We start from the raw sequence: 23,014 nt of genomic DNA, 5'->3' as shown, positions 1-23,014 counted from the left end.
AGAACGGGTACTCACCAGCAGAATTATTAATGGGGAGGAAATTACGTTCTAATCTACCAGTAATATCCGAAAAGTTAACTCCAAAGCTTGCTGATACGGCAAAATTGAGAAGAGACGAAGAAAGTTACAAGCGACGTCAAGCAGAAAACTTTAATTGTCGTCACACAGCTTCAGTCCTTCCACACTTGAGTCCTGATGAAAAGGTTTGGGTAAAAGATATAAAATCACCAGCTGTGGTTGTGGGAAAAACCGATAAACCAAGATCATATATAGTCAGGACAGAGCAGTCTCTTTTAAGAAGAAATAGAAAACATCTTATCCCTGATCCTGAAAATCTGAGGGAAAACGGTGAGTTTAACGAAAGAAGAGAGCTGAATTTCAGTGATAAGAACGAAATGAACGAATGTTCAAGTAGTTTGGACAATGAACAGGAATCGAAGGTAATTCGAACCCGTTCAGGAAGAATTATTAAACCCCAAAATAGATTGAACTTAGAAAACTTTTGAAAGATATTTTGTATAGTTATAGGTATAAATATTTATTATTAATTAGTTATTCTTTATATTAAATAGGGAAGATGTGTAGACGTCACTTCCTGTTAAATATTACTTCCGCATATAATGTATATATATAGAGGACATTTAGATAAGAAGGCACTTAATAAAAACTCTACAAACATTTAACTTAAAACAATAAAATTGTAAATGCATACAATTAAAACGACAATATAATATGTACAGTACAGCAGTTGGTAAAGTGCCTAATCATCACGCTTTGAGTTAGGAGTGGCGTCAGATGAGTCCATGGGGATTATAGTCTCCATGTGCGGACCTTCAGTGCTCCCTCCACATCGGGAAAAAAGTGACAACTTGCTAAACAAAGAAAATGAATTGAAAACTCCCAAAGTCAGTGTTTGTTTTTTTGAGTGTCGGCAATCAACATTATTCTATCTATAAATGTCTTTACGCTTTTACAAGACTTCTTAATCCCAAAAAGAGATAGTGTTCTGATGTATTTTATGTTCTGATGCTGCAAATCGCAATGAGTAATTCTTTATTTCAAAACAAACTTTAAATTTTGCACTTGCAACGTCACTGCTAAGTAGTCTGATCGAAGCCATCAGCCTAATTGCTCGGTTCTTAGATATATTCTAAGCCTGTCACTTCTGAGCAAAATTCAAGTAGCTTTTGATGAGACTTCAACAGTTGGGGATTGTGAAGACGAGATTCGAGAATGTGTGACTGTTTTGTATCAAAAAGGTACCGGAGAAATATTTTATTAATAAGTTAGTTATGGTATCTTTAATGAATAGTAAACATAGTTGACGTTTACGTCATTCAATGACTCAACAATAAATATCCTTATTAAAGCTTGCAACGTTTAAGCCCTCGCTTGAAGAAAACCCAAGAACAGCAAGAGTATACTAAAGCATTTTATCTGTTTTTATTTTTGTTAACTATATAAAGATTCATGACTATTGTTCTTTCTTGTTTAATTTTTTATGCTCTCTTCAATCTATATTATTTACCATCCTTATATTGTTTTACCTTGAACAACTTGGATGCATGCATATCATTAGTATCCCCAGATTAAGTTAAACACTACATCTCTTCCCTTTAATGAATTACTTTGATTGTTTTTCTTTTTTTAATTTATATGACGACGTCTTCATATATTGTGTATGTTGTATCTCTACTAGTTATTCTATTCTTAATCTGCCTTTTCTTCATTTGCTTGTTTGACGTTTGTCTCTTTGCAAGCCATTGTCTGGTTATTTTTACTTTGCTAAATGTTGTCTTCATGCGTTCTTCAATCTTCTCTCTTTGATTTTGCTTTACGTCTCACTCACAAAGACGCTTCCCTTTCGTCTTTGCTTTCCCATCAACATTATAGTTGAAATGGAAACACATAGTCGTGGGCACACTGTTGTCCCATAAAGCCTGAATATACTATAGTTGTCTATTAGAACAATTATTTTTGTTGTAACATTCCATAGTTTGTTGTTTGCCATGTTTTGCATCTTTTTCAGCATAAATAAATACAAAAAAATTAATGGATATAAGAATTTCAGAAAATATGGTGCTCAGAACTAACACAAATGTCCGCTTTACTCCGTAACGCGTTGCTGTAAAATGGGGACAACACGTTCCAGATTATTGAAAAAAATATTCTTCTTAAAGAAGGAATAATCTACAATATTTGAAATGAGTTTAAGGGCATATTTTCATTTTATTCCAGTTTGAAAACTTTAAATTTTTTGCTCGAAACTCTGATAAAGCCATCCATAGCTTTCTGGTTGAAGCTTGCTTGAACAGCGGATTTTAGCGAAAATTCATTAAAAATGTTTTTAAAACTGCAGAACCTGAATCTTATGTCGTATTTAACATCAAGTATCCCTGAAATTACGTTATCAAAATGGGGTTAATCGATTGCGAAAGACATGAAATTATTGATATTTCAATGGTGAACTACTCAAAAACTGTGGGTCATTGAAAGTGGAAAGAAGTGAACTAGCACTTTCCATTACTTATTCTAATTATCATTCGTGTTATATTCTGTATCAACTAAGTCATAATTTAAGTTTTTTTAATCTTCAAAAAGGTATTTCCTTCGAGATTTCGAAGCTGAATAATCTTGTGAACGCTTTTTGTGCAAGTTAATAAGCAAAATTAGAATAACGTGAAAGAGCATTATCTTGTGAATTATTAAAATTGCCATTTCTGCAGAATCAAAATGACATATTGACTATTTGTGCAACAGTAAGGTCAGTTTCTGACGTAGTTACTTGCTATATATGATGAAAATCACTCAATTAAACTTATAGTGCTTAATGATGTATGTATCAAATGGAATTAATACGATGGTCACTTACTCAGAGGAAGCAACACAAGCTTTAGATAAAGTCATTATGCCGGGTTCAAATGAGCAACATCCTATTCCCAACAGAACCACGTACTGGCAAGGATAACGCGTTAAGTCTTTTGGGGAAAATGATAATGAGTTAGAGAGAGAAAGTGATCGTTTTTTAGATTTGATGTATTATTCTCTTAGATCTTCTGATTACAAGTATCGCAATATTTCAGATACGGACGCATATAAGGATGTGTGAACAGTGTCCGCATAGTGCTCAAGCACTTTAAATTATATAATAATATTCTTTATTACGACTTATTTATGATTTACATGTGAAAAAAGTAAGGATTTATTTGTGAGGTTAGTTTACGTATGTTAGATTATCACTTTGCTAACTTACACTAAAGTCCCTCTAGTTAGTTACTTTCATGATTTATACATAAAAATGTAGTCATATTAGCCACCTTTGTCAGAAATAGCCTAGACAAATCCCTTATTCATGAAAGTACTTCATGTTGTTATATTTTTAACAATTTACTAGAAAGTTAAATATCATATTTTCTTAGTAAGTGGAAACCAAAACTTTGGATGTGTTGATAAATTTTGCTCTTCAAACAATTTTGATCGTACGTTTACTTGTGAATTATTTTTTACCACATGAATTTGTTAGGATTATTTAGGGACTTTGTCAGATGATAAACCTCATGTTATCATTGTAGAACTAAGTGCTTTAACTGTCCAATCTTTTTTAAGTGGGTGTAGCTCCTCAACATCATCTGCTGTAACTTCAATTTTTTTATTTTATTCATAGTACAAAGAAATCATAGTCCAAAGTTATTTTAATGAAAGAATTTGTTTCCTGGCACCCTACCATCCAATTTTTATGAATTCACTGTAAACCAGTGTACACTGCTGCAAGGTTGGCAAGTGTAAAGTGGATACCAACACTACCAACAAGTTTATTGAAATGAACTAAGGCAATCACTATGGCATAATTTTAATAGCTTTTTACACACATCGGATAAAGAGTATTGTCATTGGTACGGGTCTTTGATTTTACTGTTAAATGTATTAGCTTCATTCATATATTTATTATTCCATGCATACAACCTTTGCTATTTCTTTGTTTGCTATTATAATTAAAACTAATGAACGAACAAGAATAAACCCCGCATAGTTAATCGGCCACAAAAATTAACCACTTGGTCAAATTGAAAGGTTTTACTGCAACACATTTTGGTACAATTTGGTAATATTAATTTTACAAATTTGGCGTCAGTTTAATGGCAAGCTTATTTATATTACGTCAGAAGGAAAAAAGTTTTTTTCAGTACCTTTGTAAATAGACATAATTCTCCACATTATTTTATTGCAACTATTTTTTTAAAGTTTTAAACATGAAAAATTATGTGTATTCAGTCATATTCTAAATAGAATAATTATAAAACTTGTTATTAAAGTTAAAAATTAAAAAAAGCATATAAATAAAGCTATTATAATATTAAATTTTATAACATCTATAAGCCTAAGCGGCACTGATGAAAGCCTACAACAAATCGTGTATCCCCCATCTAAACAACTTAGGACTAATTTTTTTCATTGCTAACATTAAATGTACATAAAACAAACATTTTCAAGAGAAAATTTTCACCCTTAATTCTGAAGTTTTTACTTAAAGGGTTAATTAAATACAAAGTCTTATAATGATTTCTGTAAATGTCGACACGATCAATGAATTTTTGTTACATTTAAGAATGTGTAATAGCAATTAAAAAATTAATTTGAAACCAAGTCTCACAGCTAATTATTTGCTTTTTCTTTAACTGCACATAAGATCATTTTTAAAACACCAAATGACTTACATTATTTTTTAAAACATTATAATAAATGCAAAACATCCACAAACGCTTTTTCTGCAAGCTTATCCTCAACTAAAGAAAAATTTATTAAACTCGAAACCAGTTTATTATAATGCTTATTTGACAAAAAAGTAAATTGTAATTAAGATCACAAGATATATGGTCTTTAAGAAATGAAAACCGTGTTTTTAAAGCCAAAAGTCGCTCACTTAACCTTACATAACGTAAGACTTAACGAGCATTCATAAAAGTTCAAAAATTTAGAGTTGTTCTATTCAAAAGCCTTAAACGTCATAAAACATTTTGCAAGCTTCAACGAACAAAAATCCTCTGAAAAGGTTACTCTAAATGTTCTTTAAACTACAATGGTCAATTTTTAATCCAAACCAATTCTCGTTTTCCCTTAGCTTCGATATTAATTTTTTGAACAGCTTTAAACTGCCAGGCAGTTGAATGAAACTCGCAATCATGTGACCGACGAAAAATTGCTTTTTTATGTTTTGAATGCATTTAACGTGCGAAAAAGAAAACATGTCAATTTTTTTAAATAGTGAATATGTTTTTTCCTAGCAAAAAGTTGCTCATGGCTTTACAAGAAAGGTAAAAGAAAAAGCGGAATCTACAACATTGATCCGGACAATCGAGGCAGTTTTGATGTATGGTGTGACATGAAGACATCTGGAGGTGGCTGGACCGTGTTTCAACTTCGTCTTGATGGTAGTGTTGATTTCTACAGAAGATGGCAAGATTACAAAAATGGCTTTGGAAATCTAACATCAGAGTTTTGGCTTGGATTAGATAAAATAAATAGACTTACATCTAGAAAACACAAGAAACTTTGGATTGATATGGAAGACTTTACAGGAAACACAGCATACGCCGAATATGATTTCTTTTCTGTTGCAAGTGAAAGGCAGAAATACAAGTTGGACTATGGAACATATTCAGGTACAAAATGCTGATAAGTATCGAGAAGTCGAATGACATTAAGGAGAAATAAGTTTTGTGAAATTTAAACATGACCAAGGCTTCCTAAATATATCTTTTCTCCAGACTTTAAACTTTTTTGTTGTTTTCAGTTTATCATTCAACACTTCAAGTTATTTTGCCTGTAATATTACGAAAAATTTCACTCATTTCTTAGTTGATAAGAAATTTTTGGATTAAAACAAAAGGCTGAAATTTATCTCCATACCACTTCATACGAAAGCAATATTGATAAATGTTAATCTTTTTAAAAAACCAAAGCGCTTGCAACAGTGTTACAAAAAAATTAGATTTTTAAGATTTTACAAATCAAAATACAATTTGTTACATTCACTCCCATAATAACTAGTAAATAATACTATCAGATGATTTTCTATTTGTATCAGACATTGCAAAATGCTTTGCAACTCAAAGTTTTGCATAAGAAATATACATTTTAGACTCAACTTAATCTTTATGATGACCTGAATTATTCTGTTCACACTTTTAGGAACTGCCGGTGATTCGTTGTACGACCACAAAGGAATGGCATTTTCGACAAAAGACTCTGACAATGATGAATACCATGGAAACTGTGCAAGTTCGTATAAGGGATTATGGTGGTATTTTGGATGTAGTGCTTCTAATTTAAACGGGATCTATTATCATGATCAAACCAACCCATATAGATATGGTATCTTTTGGCACAATAGGAAAAGCTATTTCCGATTCTTAAAATTCACAGCCATGAAAATACGACCTTGTTAATTTTTTCCTTAAGTAGTGCAACTGGCTTCTTATTTTTTTCTGCTTTTAAAAATTTAATGCATGTGTACAAAATAGAACTAGGATTCACGCATGAATAAATGCTCAGAACTTAATGATGTGCAAAATATATTCCGCTTGAAAGGTTTCATTTTGAATATTAACTTTATCTTCAAATTAATTATTAATAGAGTGGCATACCTTACAATCTTTGAGTGCAAGCTATTATAAAAATTATTAGTTGTTGTATGTAGTTGTTATAATTTGTAATACATTCTGTTCAACAAAATACAAATAGTTTTTTGTCAAAGTTCTTCATTTTCTTCTACTAAATTTTGCACTTGACATTTTCTGTTGTGGGGAAACAAGCATGAAAAATGCGTCACTGCGTGATGTGGACGGTAAAAAGCTTGTTTTAGTATGTTTCATGCAAATAGATCAATTTTTTTATTAAACATCATAATTTACCTGTAGTAAAAATTGCATGCAAAACATAAAAAACCTCTTCCACGAATGTATACCTGAGAGAAGCAAAGTAATATTAGTGGAGAATTATTGACTGACATTTTTATCTGATTTTTAGTTAAAGTCTTATCTGCAAGAGCGTTATTATATTCATTGATAATGTTCTTCTTATAAAATCACTAAAAAATTACTGATTTACACTAACTTATGAGCAATTTTTATTATCTTCATAACTGTTGCTGTCTAGACTCTTGTTATCTTGGTTATTCTTTATATCTTAGACATTTTCTGGACCGTTTTATAACTGTCTTGACAAGTCTTAATATATTTTTGTATTTTATATAGTGTACCAAACAAGGGTCATTTGTTAAATATTTTGTCGTTGTTTACATTTTTATTAAGATGGCTTTAAATCTACATAGTACTATGTCTTTGAAAAATGTGATGTAATAAGCTTTCCTATTGTTTTATACTAGAACGGGAGGAGAAATTATTTACTGATATATAAAATAGACAGTTATTTCAAATAATGACAACTTATCACATTAAATGGAAATGTGTTTATAATTTGGTCTTTATTTATCTTTAAGAAAAGTTTTGAAATGTTGACATTTTTATGCGAGTTATATATAAGTCTGCGAGTTTTGAATTGTTATTGGTAAATTTAATAGTTTTCGTATTTTGATATTGGTCAGTCAAAAATTGGTGCAATATTGCGCTTACTGGTTAATGAATTTACAAAGGAAGATGGAAGTACTAAAATATGGAATCCTGTCATTGAATATAATTGATGACTTGATCTTTGTACACAACCCTCTATTTGCTTTACTTTTACTGTCTAGACAGGCTATACAGGTCACATGACCAGGAGTACAAGGACAGTTCGTGGAAGAAATATGGCAAATGGTTTGGTATGATTATATGTTACAGTTTAATACGCGCCTTGTAGATTTTGTTACTCTAAATTTACTTTTATATTATTGTTCCTTGAAGTCAGCATTACAATAATTATATATTCACACATCAGAGGAAATTACATTTTGTAACGATATAAAGAAAATCTTAACGTACTATTTAAAATTCCCATTTTGACTTTATTATCGCTTGATTTGAGACAGGTCAAAGTTTTAATAATTTCACGAGTTGTTTCTAGTTAGAGCAATAAGTACATGTTTGGCAAAGTGAAAAAAAATTGCTTTTTCATACATTCATCCCACCTCAAAATTGAGCTTAGAACCTTTAGTTTGACAGAATTCAATGTAAAACCACGAAATTGTTTTGCCAAAACCGAAGGCGGCTCTATTTTAGGCTCAACACAAGTAGACTAATCGAAACAAGTAATTTTGAGCCTCTGCACAAAGTGGGTTTACGCATGGTGAGAAAATCTTTACGAGAGACTCTATATATCTTTTTGATTAAATGTTTCTCATTTTATAACAATCAGAAATAACCAGCTGCTTTGCTCCAATAATAATTGCAAGACAAAATAGCATAATGCGATGTCCGAAATTTAGTGCTTTTAATGAGATTTCATGCTGTTATTTGAAAGTAAAGCAATTGAGCAAAGTTTTTTTCCTCGCAAGACAGCCTTTACTAATATACAATACCAAACACTGCATTGCACAATGGAATAATTTAAATACACTTTTTTGTATACATACTCTATTAAAATTGAACAGTTAGACAAACATCATTAAATTCCTCACAGCGCAAAATATACAAAACTAAGGAAAAGTGTTCCTGTTTTTGCAATTTTTTGTTCTTCTACTTTTTTGCAGTATAACATAGTGGTTGGTAGTAAAACACGACTTCACGTGGCTACCTACAAAACCGTTGAAATTTTAGCGTATAAGTAATGTGCAAAATGAACATTAAAACGATACTATTTTGCTTCCGGTACAATAAAAAGTTTAAATTTTTAGTAATATTTCTGCATCCAATAACCACATCAGTTAACGGCAAGTTTGTAAAATTACAAAAACTTTGGGAGAGGACTAAAGTTTTTTAGCAAATACAACAACAAATAATAGCGTATATATGTGTTTTTCAAAATCCGGAGGGGAGAAAAAATTTTCTTTTGGTAAGCCCGCGTCTTTCCGCTGACGTTCACAGCCAATTGCTACTCAACAGTGAAGTGACGTCTTTTGCTGAAACTGCTGCTCGATTGCAGGCACGCTCAAATGAGTAAATTACTGATAAAACGAGCAAATTTCGTATTTCTTTGCTAAATATCTTGGCTTCTACTTGTTATTAAGTTTCCTGACTCTGAGCAAGTCTTCTTTCTCAATACATCATATTTTTTCATTCGAGCGCCACAGGTTTTAAGGGCTTTGCCGTTTCAGGCATGACACCTATGTAAGCTAGCTCGCTTGGTGTTGTATTTCTAATTAAGAGTAAGTAAAGGACTCAAAAACTACAGAGCCTGCAGGACATATTGCTGTTACTATATGGTTAGTCTGACCCCATCTGTGTACATTACCGCCTGTATTCCAAAAGTTGACTCATACTCACTTAGTTTTCTTTTTGGATGCGCAATTTCTCTGTTACACTTATTGAGTTCATTAAGACCTGAAGGGAATAAGAGGCCTGGTCCCGGTTGTCAAAAACATAGTGGTAATGGCGGATTTTAGTTAAAAAAAACTTCAACTTTGAGAAATATTCGCTCCTATCTTAATCTGAATTTCTATTACTGCGTATAACAACGACAACCTTTTTTGAATAGATTGTTAAATCTTGGTTAAAATGTCCAAAACAGAAGTGATAAGTTTGCATGTCCCAACGATTTTAGTGAACTGGAAATATGTCATTATTAAGTAGAAACATATATATTTTTTCGAGTTACTTTTGGTGTGATTGATTCTGGGTGTCTTATAAGTTATAACGAAAATATATTTTAATAAATGTACTGAGAACTTATAAGGGAAATATCTTTAACTACAAGAGCAAAAAAAAAATCAAAACGCTATGATCATTTGGCTGGTTGAAACTTTCTGATTACAGGCAAAATATTAGAAACTGAGTTGATTGTGAATTATTTGGTTTAATCTTGGATCTACTACTGAACAGAACTACAATACTTTCCCACTGTAAATATTATATATGTCAAGGAAGAATGTATTATTTTCTAAAAATGCAAAATCCTTGCACTACTCTTCCCTTGTGCATTTATAAATTACAGCTCCCCACACTAATTTTTTCTAGTTTCAAACAAAATTGAGACAGATTTGGGTTCTGCATCATGCCTTTGAATTTTTCCTTTGTTTCTTAGTAAAAATATGAGTGAAAGACTTCCAAATCAAGTTTATCTAAAATAGTACTTTCTTTATACAAGAAACTAAACGTAAGTAGAAAGTTCCTTGTTAAAGTCAGACGTTGCTTCTTTTACCAGATTGTTTATCCTTATACTTTTAAATTTATACTATTTCTTTATAAGATACAAAAAAGTTCTTTACCATCTATAGTTGCTTCTACACACAACTTCATTGCAACCAGTGCATCCTATGTGAATTTTGGATCATCTGGAATTGAACAAGAATGGAATTTGTCAGATGAGGGAGAGTTCATATTTCATGCATATTATCTTAAGTTTTTCCTGATAAAAATTTCAAGGTATAGGAGCAAATCTTAGCATAGTATTGCTCAAAGTAGTTTTGATGGGTTAAGATTTTTACTATATAACAATAATATTAATTGTTCATTTAGAGAAAAAGTAGATAGCTTTTATAAAACTGTTGGCTAAAGCAAACATTGAAACACCATCGTCGTGATTGTTCATAATCTGTCAAGTTATGCAGGCTAGTTGTTTAATAAAGGTATTTATTTTTATTTCACGACATGTTATAAAGAGTTATTAATTAATGTTGCACTGCATTTCAACTCTGCTCTATTTCCATTTTCCTTCATATTTGTAGAAAAAATTATGAAAAATCTTCCATTTCTTGGAGGTGAACTCAATTTAAACCAGGAGTTTTGAGATATGTAAATCTTGATAAGAATGGTTGCTTTCCCCTTATCTAGCAAGTGATTGAGTAAAGAACAAATAGGACTAGATAAACATAACCTACATTACAACTTAGTAGTTAAAACATTCTAAAAATATATACCATCACACCTCAAATATTGACTTAAAAAGAAAATACGAACACTTAAAATGATAAGCAATACTAAGTTGCTTACCAATGTCATGAAATGTTTCTTTTTCTGGCAGTACTTACGCCTCCGCATAACACCCAAGTTTGCATAATGTTTTATACATAAAATTATAAAAAAATGTTCGTGCTTGGAAGAATAGCATTGGCATTTTATAAAATCTCATTCGTGGTTATCAAATGCGGGTGGGCAAAATATATTTCGTGATCCCGCGTCTTTCCGCTGACTTAGACAATCAAATTCTGCCATATTTTTGACCATAGGACGCGCGCTAATAATTTATAATAATTTGGTTGACATTTTGTTTTTACCTGATGTATTTTTGCAGTTAACATCAGAACAAAAATGCGCGTAGACTAGGTTAGATTTTCTACGTGAATATCGCATGCTTGAACACCCAGTCTTAAATTGACAGTCAATGCGAAATTATGAGTCTGGAGATGGAGTCTTGGATTGTTTACAGTTACGTTGGTACGAGGAAAGTTACAACCAACGAGAGAAAATGTCTCAATAAAGCAAGGATGAGAAATTAGCCTTCTCCATGTTTGACCTTCCCTTTTCCTCCACGAGTTTGAGTAGTCACTACCTATTCATTCTTTCTATATAATTATTGTTTTAAACAAAAATTTTTCGCATTTTTTCATATTTCGTTAGACATACACACAGTTAGCACATACAATAATGGAAAGTTTTTACCTGTGTATGAACGTGAACTAATCGTTCTAAAATCTTACGCACAAGCCAGCACATTCTCTGTTGGTCCTTGTACAATCGCACGTGAATAAAATTTCTCAGAGTACACTACTCAAATATTCCATCAATATATACAATGATTGCAGCGTACTTTGAATCTTCTTGCAAATCTCTTCCTAATGGAAAGATGTTGGTAATTATTTCTACATATTTTCAGCAACATCACGAACAGTTCCCACTACTACATACCACGTGAGCCAACGAGCTTCCAAGTTGTGTAATGTGATTTATTGATATTTCATTGGAACATATGTTCAGTAGACTCGGTGTTGATAATGGATTGTTTTTGTATTGGAGCCTCGTCTTCACTAGACCTTTTATCGTCATCAACATTCTTCGAAACATTCTCGTCTTTGTTTGTCCACGAGTCTTCATTCAATTTCATTAAGCTATTTTCAACCTGGCTTCTTTGCTTCTCCTCTGTCATGCTTAATTTTGTTTTCTTGTTGGAAGTTTCATTTTCAATATTTTTTCTACCTTACTTCACTAACTTTAATATACGTCGTAAACATTAGAGCATTGTCCATGGACAAAATATGCAGATACAACGTTTTAGCGAAAAAAAACATCTCCAACTTTGTCACAACAAAGAACATGACAAAAATATATGATTGAAAATTGCTAAGTGTATATACAAGCACTAATTTCAGAGCTCGTAAAATCAAAAATTAATTGAGAATTAATCTAAGCATGCGCAGTCAACACTACCACTCTCCAAGTTCATGGTCATAGCAACGAAAACATTTCTTACCTTGTCACAGCAAAGAACATGCCAAAATATTTAATTTAAAAGTTTGCTAATTGTATACACAAGCACCAATTTTAGAGCTCACTAATTCAAAAATTAATTGAGAATTAATGTTAAGCATGCGTAGTCAACTCTATCACTCTCCAAGTTCATAGTCATGGAAAAGACCAACTGTTGGTAACAGTACCCATTATGGAGTAATTCCCTCACGTAGTGATAAGTTTTATGATAAATCATTCGCGCATGGGTAGTCTTCTTTAGCAAGCGCAGTCGACTTGACCAGCAGCGCAAGTTTATAGTCATGGCAACGATCAACTGCATCTTCTACGACCGATTTTGAAGTAAAAACATGCTTTGTACAAATTTAATATACAAACCACATGTACATGCGTGGTAACGATGTCAATCCCACCACAAAAGCCATTAAATTTTTATGTATATAAATCACGTATAAATTTAAATCACGTGAAAAAATTTCATCACTAACATAAATAAAGTAAGAACAACTATCATATTTTTTTAAGGTTTACGGGACCATTTTTATCTATTTTCAATTGTACTAGGCGAAAATAATTATATATATATGAGTCCCCCGCATAAAAAATATTGATGATGACTTACGCGTTAATAGTACTTATGACGGTATAAAAATTAGATTAACGGGCTCCACAGACTAAGAAAACTTTCCGCACTTTTCAATATGTGCATTGTAATAAACTCAGTTTTCAGTATTAGTTGGATTGTAAATAAGTCAGTTTTAGTTGGATTGAACATGTTTTTTTAAAAGGTAATATTCTACTTTTCACATATAAGCCATGCAGAATGCCTAATTCTATAATTAAATTTCGAAGATTAAAGCCCAAAAGTAAAAACTACATTACAAAACACACAAACATAAATAAATGTCCAAACGCCAAGCCGCTTGGAGCTCATAAAACTAATCCACCGTTCATTTTTGCAAAAACAAAGGGAACATTTTCTATAAAAATGCACTTTCAAGATTATACATCAGTAAAATGGATGAACGCCTGAAATCAAGCCTTAACGAAATCAAAAGTTCACATAGATCTTTAAAATCACACACTTCAGAGTTGGGACTTCAGACCAGTTTCCCTAACATCCAATAAATGACTGTTTCCCAATAATGACTGTTGCAATCAATCAGCAATCTAATTGATAATAAGCAAATTTTTTGCGATTAAATGACTTAATTCTAAATTGGCACTCATTTATATATTCAATGAATGATGTGAATATTTGAACACACCAGGCACCCTAATTCTAAAACTGTACTTATTTATATGTTCAATGAATGGTATGAATATATTGGCACACTCGGTACCTGCACGCTTACATGTACCTTAGACGATTCTAAAGATTTCGACAAAATTGCATGATCAAAATATTGTGATGCAAAGCCACAAACCATAAAAATCCACCCAGTTCTGATTAATTAGACTGCTAATTTTCTCACAAACCGAAGATAACGCACGTAAACAGGGACAAGCTTTTCGTGTTTAGGCGAAGTCATTGTTGGGCGTTTACAAGAAAACCAAACTAAGCCAACGTTATTTAAAATCGTGGCAAATGATCTTGATATTTATGAAGAAATAGTTAAATTTCTCGACGACACTACATCATGGCAAATCATTTAGAAAGAAATAACCAGAAACTGGTCTTTCATTAAAATTCGCGAGTGCTCTAACTGGGCTGTAAAAAACACTATGAAATTTAATCCTCCTAAAACCAAAAAATTCAAAAATGTTTTTCAAACACTGAATCTCTTTCCCAATCCACCATGATTGTTGTTGAATATGATGTTTGCAAAGGTAAGCCATCTGTTAAACTTATTATAATTTGCTGCATTAACTTTTCGTACGCAGAACAAGTTAGTAATCAAAAGCTGGGACTGGGATTAACGAGTTAAGCATGTTGCACGATGTGTATCTCGATTTTCCAATTTAAACGTGAATGATCAGGAGGAGAAATGATCTATTTCTTATATGTTTTAAGAGATTACGCTAGCTCATGATCCCAATTTCAAAATAAATGCCAATTTAAGTTGTGTTGTCGGTCCTGTTGACCAATCTCATCATGCATGCTTTAAAGTGCCTATGTCTAAAAATGAGATTTTATCTCGTTGAAATTATGAATTGTTAGGAGAAATTAGGGACTCTGTCAGATGGCGAACTTCATGCTTTCATTGTAGAACTAAGTGCTTCCACTGTCCGATCTTTTTCAAGTGGATTTAGCTCCTCCACATCATCTGCTGTAAGGTCAATTTTTCATTTTATTGATGGTACATGAAAATCATTGTCCAAAGTTATTTTAATGAATGAAATTACACAATTTTGTTATTAGGAGCCTGGTGTGAATGAATTAGTTAAAGTATTTCCTGGCACCCTAACATGCGATTCTGCTGAATTCACTGTAAATCAATGTACACTGATGCAAGGTTACCAAGTGGATACCAACACTACCAACAAGTTTATTGAAATGAACTAAGGCAATACTATGGCATAATGTTGATTGCTTTTCACACACATATGATAACAAGTTTTGGCATTGGTATTGGTCTTTGATTTTACCATTAAATGTATTAGCTTCATTCATATAGTCATTATTTTATGCATACAACCTTTGCTCTTTCTTTGTTAATATCATGATGCTATTACAATTGAAACAAAAGAACGAATAATAATAAAGACCACATAGTAACTCGGTCACAAAAATTAACGACTTTTCTAAATTGAAAGGTTTTACTGCGCTACATTTAGGTACATTTTTGTAATATTAAATTTATTATTGAAACTTTGCGTAAAAATATTCCTTAGCTTAAATATGTTTGTGCAACGCGTCAAAATTAAACAGAAAAGAAACGCACAAACCTCTACTCACCAAATAAAAGTATTTGTCATCTTACCTGAGAGGTTAAACTCAGCCTAAATTTTCTTATGCCATCCTCTACACTATTTTGCCATCCCCCAACGAATGACATTCGATATTAAGGATTTAGCCATTGACCAGATCACACAAAAGAACATAGGGTCGCTGTTACTTTTGTAAAGATGACTATTCCAAAATGTATTGCAGCAATGCGTGCTTATGCCTAAAGGAAGGAAAAAATATTTTGTTAAGTAACTTTGAAAAATTGTGTGAAAAATTATAAAACTTGTTAACAAAGTTAAAAATTAAAAAAGCATATAAATAAAGTTGTTATAATATTAAGTGTTATAAAATCTTTACCCTTAAGCGGCTATGCTAAAAATCTGCAACCAATTGTAACTCCTCCCCTCCCCACCGAAAACAAATTAGGAATAATTTTTTTCAATATTAACATTAAATGTACATAAGACAAACATTATTTGCAAGATAAAATTTTCACCTTTAATTCTGAAGTGTTTACTGAAATTTTACGTTCCCATAGCAACACATTAGTGAAGAAATGTTATTTACAAAATATTATAAACATTTCTGTAAATGACAACACATTTAATGAATTTTGTCACATTTAAGTATGTGATATTGCACCATAAAAATATGAATTCGAAACCACCAACTAATGATTTGCTTACTTTTTTAATACAACCAAGTTCATTTTAAAACACCAAATGATTTAGATAAATAATTTAGACATTATAATAAATGCAAAACATTTAAACGCTTTTTCTACAAGTTTATCTATGACTAAAAAAATATTTATTAATATGACAAATAAGTAAACCTCAATTGAAGATAAAAAAATTTTATCTTGCGATCTTCAAGTTGTTCATGACAAAAATCCTCAATAAGTACTCTTTCAATGGTCTTTAAAATACAATGGTTAATCCTTTTTCTAAACATATCCTCATTTTTGAAGAATTTCCATATTAATCTTATGAACAGCTTAAACTGCTAAGCAATTCAATCAAACAGGGAATCATATAATTTGACTAAAAAGCTCTTTCTTCATGTTTCGAATGCACTTAACGTCAGAAATACAAAAAAATGATTTTGTTAAATAGTGAATATTTTTTTGTTAGCTAAAGATTGCTTAGATCATTACAAACAAGGCGAATTAGTAAGCGGAATTTTCAAGATTGATCAGGACAATCAAAGCAGTTTTAATGTATTATGTAACATGAAGACAGCTGGAGGTCGCTGGTCGCTTCAACGTTGTCCTAATGGTAGTGTACATTTCTACAGAGGATGGCAAGTTTACAAAAATGGTTTGAAAATCTAAAATCAGCGTTTTGGCTTGGATTAGATAAAATAAACAGACTTATATCTAGAACAAATAATAAACTTTGCATTGACATGGAAGACACTACAAGAAACACAACATACGCCGAATATGACTTCTTTTCGTTTGCAAGTGAAAAGCAGAAATACAAGTTGGACCGTGGAACATATTCAGGTAAAAAATGCTGATAGGTATCAAGTAGCCGAATAAAGGAAAAAATTGTCAACTGTCTACTTTCTATAGAAATTAAACATTTTTGTAGTTTTCAGTTGATCATTCGAAACTTCAATTGATTTTGCCTTTAATATTACAAAAAAAATTAATTATTTTGTAGTTGATCAGAAACTTTTGGATTAAGTGATAAGGCTGAAATTTATCCTACAATTAATTCAAAGGAGAACATTGTTTTCAAGTGTTAATATTTTTAATGAACTAAAGTGCTAGCAAAAGTGTTGCATTAACAATTTAGATTTTTATGATTTTGCAAATTGAAATACAATTTGATAAAGTCACCCCACATAGTGCTAACCAATTCTCTTAAATGGCGGCATTAAAGTATCACATATTGCAAAATGGCATAGAACTCAAAGTTTCGCATAAGAAATATAGCTTCATTTTAGACTCAACTTAAGCTTTATGATGAGCTGAATTATTTTATACACATATTTAGGAACAGCAGGTTACTCATTAAGTCTTCACAAAGGACTTGCATTTTCGACAAAACACTCTGACAACAATAAATACTCCGGCAATTGTGCAGTTGTGTATAAGGGAGCATGGTGGTACGAACGTTGTTATGCTTCCAATTTTATTGGGTTTTACTATCATGTTAATCATTCTTCGTATGGTGTTGGTATAAATTGTCTTTCATGGAAAGGCTTTTACTACTCCTAGAAATACAAAGTCATGAAAATACGACCTCATAATTTTTAACTTAATCAGTGGCAACTGGCATTTATTTTCATCTTTTTTTCCTGCTTTTAACATCTTAGTACATAAATACAAAATTGCTACAAGTTTCAAAACGAACACAATCATGGCTGCCCTCTCTCTCCTGTAAAATGTTGCTTACATGGAAACTGTGCAGACTGTGCAGAACTCTCTATTCTCTCAGCCTCTTCAGTGCTTGAAATTTCATTTCAAAATGAATCCTAAGAGTAATTAAGCATTTGCAGGTTCTATTTAGATTTTGAATTAAAAAAAAGGCCCGTATTATAGTATCTGCTTCTCTCTCCTCTCTGAAACCTCTAGTTTGAAGTTTGTAGTATTCTCTCACTCGTTGATAAATCATAAACTTTTTTGACACGTCTCATCCAGATGGTCGCCAATGTTTAGAAATGATCTAGAACTTTTAACTCCTGGTTATTCAACGTTTGTTCCACATCTTGTAATAATTTTAAGTGACTCCAAAAAACTACCTACATCACTAACGGCAGCTGTTTCGCATGATGGAATCATAGCCATTTTGAATTATACTCATACTAAACCATCACCAACCGATATAGGCCTGCGCAATACGCCTGCACAAGGCTGTGGATGGAGCCACCAAGACTGCAATGTATCCTACAACACGATATATGAAAAATACCACGGTGTATGCAACCATTATTCGAGTAACAATATATTGTGATAATATATTAACATTATCAAATATATGGAACGTGTTTTTAAGTTCCACATAGTTATTACAAAAGAATAAAACATATTAAAGGTTTAGCATACTGCATGTATAGCTGCGAATAATGTACAATGCAGCACCTCATTGGCTTTAACTAAATCGCAAGCAACGCTACACTGCAGATAATCGTTTCGGGTGAAATAATGTTCTAAACATTTCAAAGGTCTTCATACAAATACACCTGTCGCAATTTTACATAAAATCCGGCTCTGTTTCTTTGTTGGGAAACAGATGCATCGATATTTATCTGGTTTTTAAATCATCGAAGGAACTAACTTGATTAGGTCTGCCAGCAAAACAGCGTTTTCCGCCGCGTTTGATTTATAATTACCAGTAGATTGCACCATGTTGATATATGTGTTCCACTATCTACGTCACAACTCATTATTATACCGGCGAAAAAGTTCGCAAAAAAAATAACTGAAAATGGTGACTTTGAACATTCATAAAATCACTATTACAAATCCAATTTCAATTATAACTGCAGGAATATAAACACTGAAACGCCGTCTTTTAATTTAGCTAATAAAAAAGAGTGGCTAAAATTCGTCGTATAAACACTTTAGTACACGATTGTAGATTTTGTTAGTTTAAATTTATTTATATATTATAGTTATTTCAAATTAACATAACATTAATTATAACTCACACATTACAGGAAATTTCAGTTTGTAAGGATATGAAGTAAATATTAACTTACCATATATATTTCAGTAATTTCACATTTCTGCTTTAGCATTATTTAATTCGAGAAAGTCCAAACTTTTAATAATTTCACCATTCTTTTCTAGTAAGAATAATTCATGCTTGTCACATTGAAAACAAAATTTGTTTCATCGCACATTTAACCCAACAGCAAATTCCGCCTGTAACCTTCAATTTAGGCCAAATTTTGCGTAAAACTACATGATTTTTTTGCCAAAACTAAAGCAAAAGCATCAATTTTATGCACAACACTAGTCTACTAATCAGAAGGAGTGATACGGGAAACCAAGTTAGGCGCAAAAGCCCAAAGTCCTCACACACGCAAAAATTGTCTGTTATAAGACTTATGCTACAAGAAAATGAGAATTTTATGGTAAAATAGCATTAATGCCAAGTGTTAGAAGAAAAACGAATTGCAAAGAACTTCATTTTTCTCTTTTGAATATCAAAACTTTTTAAGAACGAAATCGCGCAATAGAGAGATTAACTGAAAACTCATAGATATAAGTTGGCAAAAATAAACTCATAATGCAGCAAACAATCCTTGAATTTTAACTGCGTGGCGTGCCGAATGTGACGTAACGCTTGAAGATTTGACCTCAATATCCTTTTAAGCCTATCTAAGACACAGTTTCTCGATATGATTTTAACAGTCCCATGATTAATTTATTGTAGATTTACTCTAAAAATATTAATTTACAATTTATATCAACCATTAAATCAAGAAAGTAAACACATGGTGAGAAAATCTTTATGAGAGATTTCATTTTTTATTCTTTTCATTTCATAAAAATCAGAAAGAACCAAGTACTATAGTGAACTAATAACCACAAGACGAAATAACATAATCAAGGTTGGAAATTTAATGATTTAATGAATTTCATGCTTTCATATAAAAAAAAACAATTAAAAAAAGCGTTTCTATATGCAAGACAATTTTCAACAATTATATTCAATTTCCAACATTTGAAAAAATGCAATTTCGATTTTTATTTTAAGAATAAATTTGTTTGTTTCTGATTAAAGGCGTCAATCATGCGATACTTGGGGGTGGACCATATTCATATATTGTTTTATGCCACTCTAATTTCTTTTGAAATGAAATTGTTTTGAAAAGAAAATAACAGTGTTTAGCATAATATATGAATGTGGTCCCCCAATTAAACACAGGATTGACGCCAATGTTTCTAATTGTTAAGATTCGGAAATGAAAAATATGTCATAAAACCTTTTTGTTTTTAAAAAATGAGCATATTGAGTACAATAGCTACCAAACGCTGCAATGCGCTATAGAAGAAGAAAGTTAAATGCATTTTCTCATACATATTGTATCAAAACTGAATATTTAGACAAACGTCATTAAATTCATTAGTGTGCAACATTTACAAAAACTAAGTAAAATTGCTACAGTTTTTACAATTTTTAAATTAAAGTTGTGTTTCCTAAAGGCTCGTTATTTAGATTGCGCACAAAAATGAAACAGCAAAAAATGAAGTGGATTCGATAAATTTAACACATGACATGTATATATTGTTTAAGCTGACATAGTTTCAAGAAATCTGGCAAATGCGTACGCTAACCATTCACGTTATATAAATCCCGTGTTATTTTTTCCATTTTTCGTTTTTAAATGCTTTTTATAATTTGTAAATTATACGTTATGTTTAAACTTGAACTTATTTTGCGAAATAATTAACGAGGCTTTTAAAAAATGCAATAATGTACAAAAAAACCCCAAAATAGTTCCTAATCTCAAAGCCAAGCATTCGTGTACATGTATTGAACGACTTTCTTACAATTTGAACAACATCTACCATTCTTCATCTCCGTGTTCAAACTGTCTTTTACCTTTCTCATGTTTGTGCAAATGCTATTTCGAAGATCTTTCTACATAAAACAATTCTCACACAAGAAGAGGACTCATTCAATGTATCTTCTTTATCGACCATTCATTGGCTTGCAAGATTTTTCAAAACTTGCAAGCCAATGAATTTAGCAAAGGCCTCCCAGAGTCCTGGAGATTTCTGAAATTAAGTAGAAATCCAACAGTCCTAATTTTTATTATAAAACTGGGTTGATATTAGTTTTCAGAAGTTTTGGGAGCTTTATCATTTTTCGCCATTGACTATGGCAACTGCAATTTTAAAGGAAATGTAATAATAAATTGAAATAAAAAATATAAATGAGAAATAAAGATCCATTATCTTGAATGTGCACATACATATTTTTTTCAAAACGACAGTTTTTGTTAAGCAAGTAACTGGTAAAATGTAGAAAAAGTGCCATGTTATTTAGAGTATTTCTTACACAAGAAATTCTGGCTAAGTGACGTAGAAGTGTGCACAAATCTTCGTATTATTTTGGTGCAGTAAGTTTATAGCTGTAAAATGTTTCAGGGTGGGCCAAGCTTATTTGCCAAAATGCTTATGTCGGCTTGTTGAAACGGAGCCACGACAAACATTCTTGATTTGGGATGACTTGACGGTCAGATCATCCGTGTTGCCTGCGATTCAATTACTAAATAGGACTCATAAATTTTATGATATGTATTCTCTTCCAGCAAAAGCAAAACATCGCCAAAATTACCAGTTTCATGCAGTTACTTACGTATACAAGATTTTTGCTCTATTTGAAGGACATTATTGTATTAAAACGCTTTATGTCTTTGAAGGAGAAATAAAAAGACGAAAAAATGTTGTTTTTCTTGATGTTTATTTATGATTATTTTATAGTTAAGCTGGCTTAATTTAACTGCTAATTTAGATCAAGTTCTTTCATACAACTCATGTCGTCTGTAACTCGGTATTTTCAAAAATTTTGCTTCCTTAACAAGACTCCCTACAGTTCACCTGAAATTCGGGTATTTCAGGTAGCCTTTACCTGCAAAATATTAGTTTGATCAAGACAGTGAAACATTAGAAATGTGATATTCGAGGGAATATTCAAGAATGCCAGTGAAATCTATAAATGCTTGAATAGGATAACTGTTTGCTTTGTTATGGCAACCATGACTTATTTTCTTTAACGCTTTGATCGTCCAGTTTTAGAAGCAGTTACCGTAACTTGTTTTCGGTTAATATTTCTAATTTTTCGTGTGAAGATTGTCAATCATTCAAGAAACATTATGTTCAACATTTGAGGAATTCTATAAATATTTTTTTGTGATATTTAAGAATTTCAGCTTTATGAAAAATTTTTTGTAGATTCTGTTCTTTTTTCGCGTATATATAATTTTTTTATGATAAACATCCACACAAACTTTTAACAAAATTTACCGAAGGAAGAACCTTCAATAAAGCAACGCGGCCAAGCGTTTATGAAAAAAGCCCACTTGACATGAGCAGAATATGTGCATGCAAATTTTCTCCAGTCCCCTGCTAAGTAACTGTAGGGACCCTCGTTAAGTTTATTTATTATCTAAATTTAAAGAAATAAATAAATAAACATGACGCTGACGTTACGTGGTTATCGTTGTTGGATTGTTATATTATACCGCTGTTACAACTAAATTTTTCGTGACATTAAAAGATACATATCTAGACTGTCTCTTAATATAATCATCCCTTACTGCCATATGTAACTGAAAACTTATACAAGTGAGTCAGTAAAACTTCAAAATATATTAAAATCGTATAAAAATCGTATTTCTCTTTGTATCGCTATGACAAACAAATAATTTGTAACATTTAGAGGAAGATGATTAAATTGTTTATGCGTCGCCTCTCTTACTATACATAAGAAATAACGAAATTACCAAATAATAATCTTGATCACAGTTTAAAATAAAATTCTTATTTTTAAAATTGCAAGAAAAACAATGTATTTTAGAACACGCTCGGAGATTAATAATT

General features: G+C 31.5%; 1 protein-coding gene across 1 annotated transcript; it reads left to right on the top strand.

The window, feature by feature from the left end:
* Positions 1-29: 29 nt before the first annotated feature.
* On the top strand, positions 30-22,867 carry LOC124457181 (fibroleukin-like). The gene is made up of 4 exons (XM_047007464.1): positions 30-348; positions 5,283-5,660; positions 6,190-6,372; positions 22,854-22,867. Exons 1-4 carry the CDS (start codon positions 30-32, stop codon positions 22,865-22,867), a joined length of 894 nt encoding a protein of 297 aa, XP_046863420.1.
* Positions 22,868-23,014: the final 147 nt, after the last annotated feature.

This window comes from Xenia sp. Carnegie-2017, unplaced genomic scaffold (genome assembly GCF_021976095.1).
Source record: "Xenia sp. Carnegie-2017 unplaced genomic scaffold, XeniaSp_v1 HiC_scaffold_6, whole genome shotgun sequence".
NCBI classification, from domain to species: Eukaryota; Metazoa; Cnidaria; class Anthozoa; order Malacalcyonacea; family Xeniidae; genus Xenia; species Xenia sp. Carnegie-2017.
Note: the sequence above shows the minus strand (reverse complement) of the source record. Positions and strands in the feature narration are given on the sequence as shown.

Excerpts from the sequence above, each read along its gene's own strand:
- LOC124457181 (XM_047007464.1), top strand. The coding sequence starts at position 30 with ATGGGGAGGAAATTACGTTCTAATCTACCAGTAATATCCGAAAAGTTA. Across the intron at positions 349-5,282 it reads TGAAAATCTGAGGGAAAACG|CAAAAAGTTGCTCATGGCTT; the intron begins GTGAGTTTAACG and ends GTTTTTTCCTAG. Across the intron at positions 5,661-6,189 it reads GGACTATGGAACATATTCAG|GAACTGCCGGTGATTCGTTG; the intron begins GTACAAAATGCT and ends TCACACTTTTAG.